Below are 9,598 nucleotides of genomic sequence, written 5' to 3'. Positions count from 1 at the left end.
AGTCGATGTGGCTCAGTGGCTGAGTGTCAACCTATGAACCAGAAGGTCACGGTTTGATTCCTGATCAGGGCACATGCCCAGTGGAAGGCAAGCAAGAGGCAGCCTATCCATGATTCTCTCTCATCATTGATATTTCTCTCTCTCTCTCTCTTTCTTTCCCTTCCTCTCTAAAACCAATAAAAATATATTTTTTTAAAAAATAGAGAAAAATCAATTTCATATGTGAATCTAGAAAGGTCACTAGTAAATCAATTTTAAACTGAATTAGCCCTTCTTTAAATCATATTAATCTCGTTAGCATTTTTTTGCTCATTAGCTTTAATTCCTTTCTACAAAGGACATAGTCTAGTACTATTAAATACAGTTTTTTCTTTATTCTAGAATTCAGTATTATTTCATAATATACGTGGTATTAAATTTATTTAGTTATCTAATTTTTATATATATATATCCTGCAAGCCCCCCACTAGGGATTGAGCCCACACCTGTGCATGTGCCCTTGACGGGAATCGAACCTGGGACCTTTCAGTTCACAGGCTGACAGCTCTATCCACTCAGCCAAACGGGCTAGGGCTAAACCTTATTCTTGAGAGGCAAAATCTACATTATTTATCTAATTTGATGAGAGAATAATTATAATTTGGTCCTGGACTTACTGTGCCATGATTCTTCTGGAAACGAATGACTTCCTGGTCATCTTCAAATGTACTACCCATTACCATCTGTGTAACAGACTTCATAGCAAAACCAAGCATATGCTGGCAAAGGGGTACGTGCTGGGACTCTGGGTAGGAGAGCCATTTATTTAATAATTCTTCTGAAAGCTGAAAGAGAACAGAAGCCCACATGATTTATTGTTCTCTCCTGAATAAGCATTCAAGTGATTGGTTAATTTGTCAGGCTAACTGGCTCCACCTAAAATTATATCCTCAGTGGTTCAGATTCAGATTCTGTCAAAGGGTTGGTTTGCAAAACAAAACAGAACCAGGACCACCACCACCACAACAAAAAATATATTTTAAAAGTTCAAAGGCTGGGAAAATCTTAAGGCTAATGGAAATTAAGAGGCTAAATTCTTAGGATCTAATTAAAAATAGCTATGACCATAAAAATCTTGTGACCAATACTGTCACTTGCATCACATAACTGAATTTTGACTTGCTCATGGCTTAATCCACTTGTTTTGCACCTTATTCTCTAAATCAATGCAAATACTATAAATGACTCATACAGGATTTTTCTCTAGGCAAACACGTCTAGATCTTCTGTTAGAGGATTATGTGAATCTTGACTAGTTTATATTAGTGGGAATTCTAACAATCTGTTGATGAGCTTCATTTGATAGTCAGATCAGTGTTATATATTAACTTACTATTGGTAGAAATGTCCAAATCTATGATAAATGCTTTCATTCATAATAGACTTCTTTTTAAAATATCCTTTCTAATTTTGCCATGTGTGATATATGTATATTTATATGAAAAACTACAATGTGGTTGAATAACAAGAATGTGTTTATGCTGGAATATTCTTTTACTAGCTATATTTATATGATAAATAAATTACATATATATGATACATAAACTATAAAGACCAAAAAAATATGCTATTAATCTTATCATTTATCCTGAATAAGGACACATGATACACAATAACTTACTTTTTCAGAATGTTCACGTTAAAATACCATATTAATTTCAAGTAACATAAAATTATATTAGAGAAAACAAGTCAGTCTATCCAGAAGCTGACTTAAAATTCAAAAGATAAGATTTTAGAGTATATATCAGTTTTCTGAAAGAATACAAACTTTCTTTTTGAAAAAAATCTTTAGGTAATTAATCAGTAATTATTGCAAAAATATTAGAATTTCAGAGAAAGCAAATTCTTTTTAATTCCACCTTACATTAAGATATTACTGTGACTGCAATACTCAAAAAGGTTTTTAAAAAGAAGAAAAAAAATCGCTAGCCAAGTAAAACTACATTCCAGGGTAGCAGAATCAAGCTACAGAGCAGCAATGTGCCAGACTGACTGGGATCAAATCCTAGTCCTACTATTTACTAGCTATATGTCCTTGGACAAGTAACTTAACCACTCTGTGCTTCAGTACCTTCATCTAAAAAGAGAGAAATAACAATATATACCTATAAAGTTCTTATGAGGATTAAATGAGCTCATGAAGCTATTGAGCCAATGAACTCAATAATTTTGGCTATTAATATTATTACTAAGCTGTCAATTAAAAGGATAGTCATAAATTCTAAAATCCAGAAGTACTTGTTAAATCAAAATTTAGACTCAAAGTCACAGCATAACATTAGATTAAAGCACACAGAAGAGAGAAGTTACACTCACAGAATTAAAGTGGAGGTTTACACTCAGCCTTGGAACAGAGACAGTCAGGGCAGGAAGGAGTCAGAGCACACGGGATGAGGTTTGTGAAGATGAGAGAAGAGTCAGAACAAAACTCAGATCTGGACCGCCCCCCTCCAAAAAAATAAAGGCAAAAGGTTTAGTAAGTCAATATGAAATACACAACTTAATTCAGGGTGATAACTCTAGGTAAGCAGCTATTCTCTTAAAGAAAACCGCTGGTATAGACAGCAGTACTCTTCAGTCACATGAAAGGGGCTCTATTGTCTCAGCAAAGCAGGAGGCAAGGACATCCATGGCAAACAAAAAGGGTGGGTAGGATTAGCAATACTACTTTAAGGGTGAAGGTTTGGAACAATCCTATGAGGACACAGAGAACTAACAGAAAGCACACGGGGCCCCTTTTACAGACAAAAAGGAAATGGCATTAATAAGTATTATTTTCACACCCTGTAGATCATTTGTGGAGCTCCTTAAAAAATGTCAGATTGCCGAAACCGGTTTGGCTCAGTGGATAGAGCGTCGGCCTGCGGACTGAAAGGTCCCAGGTTCGATTCCGGTCAGGGGCATGTACCTGGGTTGCGGGCACATCCCCAGTAGGAGATGTGCAGGAGGCAGCTGATCGATGTTTCTCTCTCATCGATGTTTCTAACTCTCTATTCTCTCTCCCTTCCTCTCTGTAAAAAATCAATAAAATATATTTTTAAAAAAAGGTCAGATCGCCCCTCCCCCAAAATGTCAGATCCCTTCCCAGTGATTCAATTCATCCCAGTAGATTCCAAGTAATCTACATATTTAATAAGAGAGAGTTTCAGGTAAACACAGACCATGTTTTAGGAAACAGTGGTTTAAAGTCTGGCCTGAAAACAAAGGACAAATCTACTGATATAGAAAAAAATTTCAGGTTCAATCCACTCCCTTAATTTCCATTTATATAGGGAGTCTGAGTGTTAAGTTTTTTGTTTTGTTTTTGTTTGTTTTGTTTTAGAATTTCAGGACAATAAAGATCAGCTTAGAAAGACAAGTAAGAAAAAAGTAGCAAGAAAACGACACACAACAGTTAAAAAATATGTTATCTGTATTGCAGAACTCTAGACCAAACTACTTATCACCTTACCTTTAGCAGGAGAGCAAAATTACTCTGCAGAGAATCAGTCACACCATTTTCATGCAATTTTTTTCTTGTGTAGTTTTCACTCACATTCCCACCACCAGATTGATACCTTAACAATGACTTTAGCATGGTTTCAAAAGGGTCCACTGAAACAGACAAATTAAACATTTCAAAGTCAAAGTAATCACTCAAACAACAACAACAAAACTTCCAGCAAAAGGACATAGAGATCAGGGAATTATGGGATTGTAACGGAAAGCATGGCAACTTTTTTCCCCCAAAACTCCCTTAAGAGGCAATGAAAATTGTCAAGAATAAGTACAACATCCTGACTGGGAATCCCACCATAAATCATTAATACGTGCATACACTTTCTACCTACATGACAACAATATCTTTGACTTCTAAAAGAAAAAGCCTCATGCCCTAGCTGGTGTTCTCAGGGGTTAGAGAGTCAACCTGTGGACCAAAGGGTCTCGGGTTCAATTCCCAGTCAATCAAGGGCACGTACCTGGGGTTGCAGGTTCTTTTCCCGGCCCAGGACCCCAGGTCGGGGCATGTGTGGGAGGCAACCAATCAATGTCTCTCTGTTCCTCTCTCTCTCTCTCTCTCTCTCTCTCCCACCTCCCTCTCTCCCTTCCACTCCCTCTTTAAAAATCAATGGGAAAAATATCCTTGGGTGAGGTTTACCAACAACAACAACAAAGCTCAGTCCACTGATTTTAAAGCAAATTTGATGATTCTGTGTAATGGTCAAGTGTTTGAATTAAAATTATTTAGCTGAGTTCAAAAAAAATTATTTTCTCCTTTATCCATTATTTGAAGTGTTTCTTTAATAACTTTGTTTTCACATACATACAAAAATACACTGTCATGGTAAACAATTAAAAAAGAAAGTAAAATTCATCTAAATCTCACCACAGAGATACCCAGTTAAACATTTTAGAGATCTTTTTTAGAGCTGTTACCATTTCTTAAGGGAGAGAACATTCTGTCAGACTTCACAAAGAACCACAGCCCCTTCTTTCAGAGCACGTGTCTGAGTTCATTAGTGCGATCATTTCCTCGCTGTTTACATGCTCCCCCGCCCCCAACACCAAACTATAATCTCCCAGGACAGAGACCACATCTGGTTTTACTCAGCACTGTATTTCCTGGCAGAGCCATCTTTCTAAGATGTGGAAAGCTCAGTAATTAAGGCCATGAACTCAGGCCAGACAGCCTTGCTTCAAGTACCAGCTCCTGATGGTAGAGGTATTCCCCTCATTAATGGTCTTTTCTAGATGTTTCTTGACTGCTCATGTACATCCATTCTTCCAGATGTACCCTGGAACTATTTTTTCAGGTTCCCCCCAAAATTTACATTGGGATTTAATTATATATGTACTAGAGGCCCAGTGCATGAAATTCGTGCACTTGGAGGGGGTCCCTCAGCCTGGCCTGCGCCTTCTCGCAGTCTGGGAGCCCTCAGGGGATGTCCAACTGACGGCAGCAGTGGGACATCCTCAGCACTGCAGTGCAGGCAGGAGAAGCTCCTGCCAACGCTGCAGCACTCACCAGCCATGAGCCCAGCTTCTGGCTAAGCAGCGCTCCCTCTTGTGGGAGCTCACTGTCCACCAGAGGGCAGCTCCTGCATTGAGCAGGATTGGGCCCAAACCAGCTCTCTGACATCCTGAGGAGTCCCGGGTTGCGAGAGGGTGCAGGCCAGGCCGTGGGAGTACACGATCAGGGCCAGGGAGGGACATGGGAGGTTGGCCAGCTGGGGGGGCGGGGACCGCGGGAGGGCACCAGGGTGTGTGCGGCCCATCACCCTCAGTTCCGATCAGCCAGACCCCAGCAGCAAGCTAACCTACCAGTCGGAGCATCCGCTCCCTGGTGGTCAGTGCACATCATAGCAACTGGTCGACCAGTCAAATTACTGCCCCCTGGTAGTCAGTGCACATCATAGCGAACGGTTGAGCGGCCTTAGCATATTATGCTTTGATTGGTTGAACAGACACTTACCATATTAGGCTTTTATTATATAGGGTTTATATAGAGAAACATATAATTAATATATATATGTGAAAAAATAATCATTTTATAATATTGTGTCTTAAATCAGGTAATAAATATAAAAACTTCAGCACAATGCTTGGCCCATAGTATAAAGCATTCAACAAATGTTAGTTATTCCTATTCAAAAACAATGTATAGCTCTTTATTTAAAGATAGTTATTCTTAAAAGATAAGGATCAGCTAATTAGAAAGAAAATTAAACTTACATGTCTTATTGGGGTTGATATGCTGCTTCAGCACATTGACAGTACCCAAGCTAACCACAGGGCGCCTGCCAAACCAGAAGGAGACCACAGGCCCATATCTCTCATGCAAATTTACCAGGAACTCATGCAAACTTCCACTGTTCACAATATCTGGAAGATTACCATCTCTGAGAAAAGGGCAACATTGAACAAAATAATCAAATTAACTTGTAAGAATCAGAAAAATAACTGTGTCAAGAGATGAAACCAAAGGTATAAGAAATTCAATTACTGCAAAACCCAAAACTCAATTATATTTGACTTCTTGCTTTCTAAAGATATATTTAGACATAGATTTGTCTGATATTTTTAGAGTTCATAATACTTCAAACCAAGTAAGAAACATCTGATTTTGAAACTGGAAAAAAAATTTTTTTGCAGCACCTCATTCTGAGACAGCAATGACCATCATCAGAGACAGATGAAAAACATGAGACTAGCTATGGCAATTTTTCATCATTCTATCTTAGTCCTATCTTTCTATTGTCAACTTTTTCTAATTAAGGGGAAATGAAAGAAATTGAAGGTTTTTATTTATACACCCCTCCTTTCTGTTCTTAATGAAATTTAGGTTGTATGCTAAGAGGTAAGTTAAAGGTAAATAAAAGAGCCCTGGCTGGTTTTCCCAGTGGTTAGAACATCAGCCTGCAGACCAAAGGGTCTCAGGTTCGATTCCAGGTCAAGGGCAATTATCTTGGTTGCAGGTTCGATCCCCAGCCTGTTGGGGCTCCTGCATGAGGCAACCAATCAACATGCAGCCAATGATATACATCGATATTCCTCTTTCTCTCTTCCCCTTCTCCTTCCCTTCCACTCTCTCTACAAAAAATCAATGCCAAAAAAAATATCCTTAGGTGAGGATTTTTTAAAAAAGAGTAAATAAAGGAATTAAATGAGCTAGTATTCTAAAAATTTGACTTAGTCTCCATACCAAAAATTAAGAATTGACTCTACTTGATTCCAAAAAAGTAATTACTCACTTTTCATCCGTTGGAGTAATCCCTGGAATTCCTGCAGCTTGTCTGGAAGCCTTAAAGAAAAATTTTGCAATAGTTTATTTAGTATAATGAATTATCATACATCCCACAAGTCAGATGTGTTTTGCTAAGACATCTGCAGGACCTTAAATAATGGCTTTCCGGCCTAACCGGTTTGGCTGAGTGGATAGAGCGTCGGCCTGCGGACTGAGAGGTCCCAGGTTCGATTCCAGTCAGGGCCATGTGCCTTGGTTGCAGACACATCCCCAGTGGGAGGTCTGTAGAAGGCAGCTGATCAATGTCTCAATAAAACATCTCTTCCTCTCTGTAAAAAATCAATAAAATATATATATTAAAAAAATAATGGCTTTCCAATTTGGTTGAATCTCAGGAATTATTCCTATGTTAAATACAAAAACTGGGTTCTTTGTCATTTAAAAGGACATTTGTCTTCCTCTGTGCCAATTAATCTAAGGGGTTTGAAGATTTAATATCCCTTCTACATAAATTAATACATAAACAAGTACATTTTTCTTTGTTCAGTTTTTATATATGGTCCCAACTGGCTTGGCTTGAAAAATAAATCAATGTCATTGGGGAATTTTAATTTTCTTTAATTTTGAATCAGGTTTATGGTTGCTGTGCTTGGGGTCAGTGTTTTTTCCGATTTTGCAACCAGCATATCACTTTTATAATAAGACTTTTATAAAATATTTTTTAAACATATTTTATTGATTTTTTTTTTTACAGAGAGGAAGGGAAAGGAATAGAAACATCGATGAGAGAGAAACATCAATCAGCTGCCTCCTGCACAGCTCCTACTGGGTACATGCCCTTGACCGGAATCGAACCCGGGACCGCTCAGTCCGCAGGCCGACGCTCTATCCACTGAGCAAAACCGGTCAGGGCTAAAATAATTTTTAAATAAACTAAATGTTTACAGGAAAAAAAAAAACCCTAAAATATTCAATTCCAGAATCAATTCTGAATGTTGTCAATTATTTTTACTAGTACTAATCAGAGTTTATCTATTTGGCATATTCTACTTAACATTATGTAAATAAAAGAATCTTGTTTATTTATTTGAACATGTAAAGGAAAACTATGTTCCATCATGGAGCCAGAATTGCTTAATCATTTTCCTACTCTACTGTCGTAAAATATCTGGGCTGTTTTCTTTCTTTAGTTTTCTCATTATTACACATAGTGCTATGAAAATCTTTGTACAACTTTATTTTTCCTCCTTTGGGGTATGTATGCCAAAAGACAAATACTAGGTAGAAGGGTACTAACTAAAGAGTTTTATAGTTTCTACTAATTACTACAAGAATGCTATCTACTGATGGCGAACCTATGACACGCGTGTCAGAGGTGACACGCGAACTCATTTTTTTGGTTGATTTTTCTGTGTTAAATGGCATTTAAATATATAAAATAAATATCAAAAATCTAAGTCTTTGTTTTACTATGGTTGCAAATATCAAAAAATTTCTATATGTGACACGGCACCAGAGTTAAGTTAGGGTTTTTCAAAATGCTGACACACCGAGCTCAAAAGGTTCACCATCACTGATCTAGACAATAGTGTGTGTACCTTGCATTTAACGGATAACAATGAAACCTACAATGTATAATTTTGTAATCGTCTCATCAATAATAAATATTTTTCAAAGTTATTATAAATGGTGGGAAAAAGGATGGAAGAAACCCTGTAACTTGAAAAAGATAGTCAGTGATATAAAAAGTCTTATTATTGCCCTGGCCGGTGTGGCACAGATGGTTAGCGTGTCCTGGGTCCTGTGCTGGGAGGGGTCACAGGTTTGATTCCCAGTCAGGTCATATACCCACCCAAGTTGTAGATCCGATCCCCGGTCTAGGCATTTACCGGAGGTAATGATACATGTTTTTTCGGTCTCTCTCTCTCCCTCATCCTTCCCTTCCCTCTAGCATCAATGAAAAATGAGAATATTTTTAAAATCCTATTTTTATTTTCTAGGCTGAAATTATTACTTTTTAAATATGTTTTTATTGATTTCAGAGAGGAAGAGAAGAATAGAAACATCAATGATGAGAGAGAATCATTGATTGGCTGCCTCCCTCATGCCCCCTACTGGGGACCGAGCCCACAACTCGGCCATGTGCCCTTGACCAGAATCGAACCCAGGACCCTTCAGTCTGCAGGCCGAGGCTTTATCCACTGAGCCAAACCGGCTGGAGCGAGGCTGAAATTATTAATCACTGAAGCAAGTTTCCTGACGTCCCTTTAAACATTATAGATTGGTAGCATTCATCTATTCTTGCTTCTGAAATCCCATTAAAATGAAAGTGAAGAAATAAAAAGAGGAGAACACAGGGTACAGAGGAGCGGGCAGCGTGGCTCAGTGTCCACTCTGAACCAGGAGGTCACGCTCCATTCCGGGTCAGGGCACCCGCCGGGTTCTGCTGGACCCCCAGTGGGGGCGAGCCGATCAGTGATTCTCTCTCATCACAGCTGTTTCTCTCTCCACCCCCCCTCTCCCTTCCTCTCTGAAATCAATTTTTTAAAAATGTATTTTTAAAAAGATATACCGGGAATTCCAGCTTGTGCAGTTCACTATTCCAGCCTATGTGCCAGATGGGAACTGTCTGCGGTGCCCCCATCCCCAGTTGTGTATCTGGGTGCTGAGCAGCTACTCCACACCGTTATCTTGTCTGCAGAGCACGTTTCAGAGACGATTCCTCTTTGGCTTTCGGGGCCACCCTCCGAGGGTGGCAGGGGCAAGTAGAGCAGTAAGACGGGCAGGAAGCTCCGAGCCAGAGGGCAGTGCCCAAGTCACGCTCAAACTCTT

At 38.9% G+C, this 9,598-nt stretch overlaps 1 protein-coding gene across 1 annotated transcript in view; it reads right to left on the bottom strand.

Annotated features, from left to right (window-relative positions):
* The window catches only part of LOC102761574 (cytochrome P450 20A1), a gene marked incomplete at its 5' end in the record, with an annotated part of 27,727 nt that extends 20,898 nt beyond the window's left edge, over positions 1-6,829 (bottom strand). The window contains 4 exons of the mRNA XM_015561096.1: positions 657-824; positions 3,494-3,636; positions 5,755-5,921; positions 6,774-6,829. Of these exons, the coding sequence (XP_015416582.1) occupies positions 657-824; positions 3,494-3,636; positions 5,755-5,921; positions 6,774-6,829 (534 nt within the window). The remainder of the gene's footprint in view (positions 1-656; positions 825-3,493; positions 3,637-5,754; positions 5,922-6,773) is intronic.
* Positions 6,830-9,598: the final 2,769 nt, after the last annotated feature.

The sequence above is a fragment of the Myotis davidii genome, unplaced genomic scaffold (genome assembly GCF_000327345.1).
Source record: "Myotis davidii unplaced genomic scaffold, ASM32734v1 scaffold394, whole genome shotgun sequence".
Taxonomy (NCBI): domain Eukaryota; kingdom Metazoa; phylum Chordata; class Mammalia; order Chiroptera; family Vespertilionidae; genus Myotis; species Myotis davidii.
The sequence above is the reverse complement of the archived record's forward strand: the minus strand, read 5'-3'. Positions and strand labels throughout refer to the sequence as shown.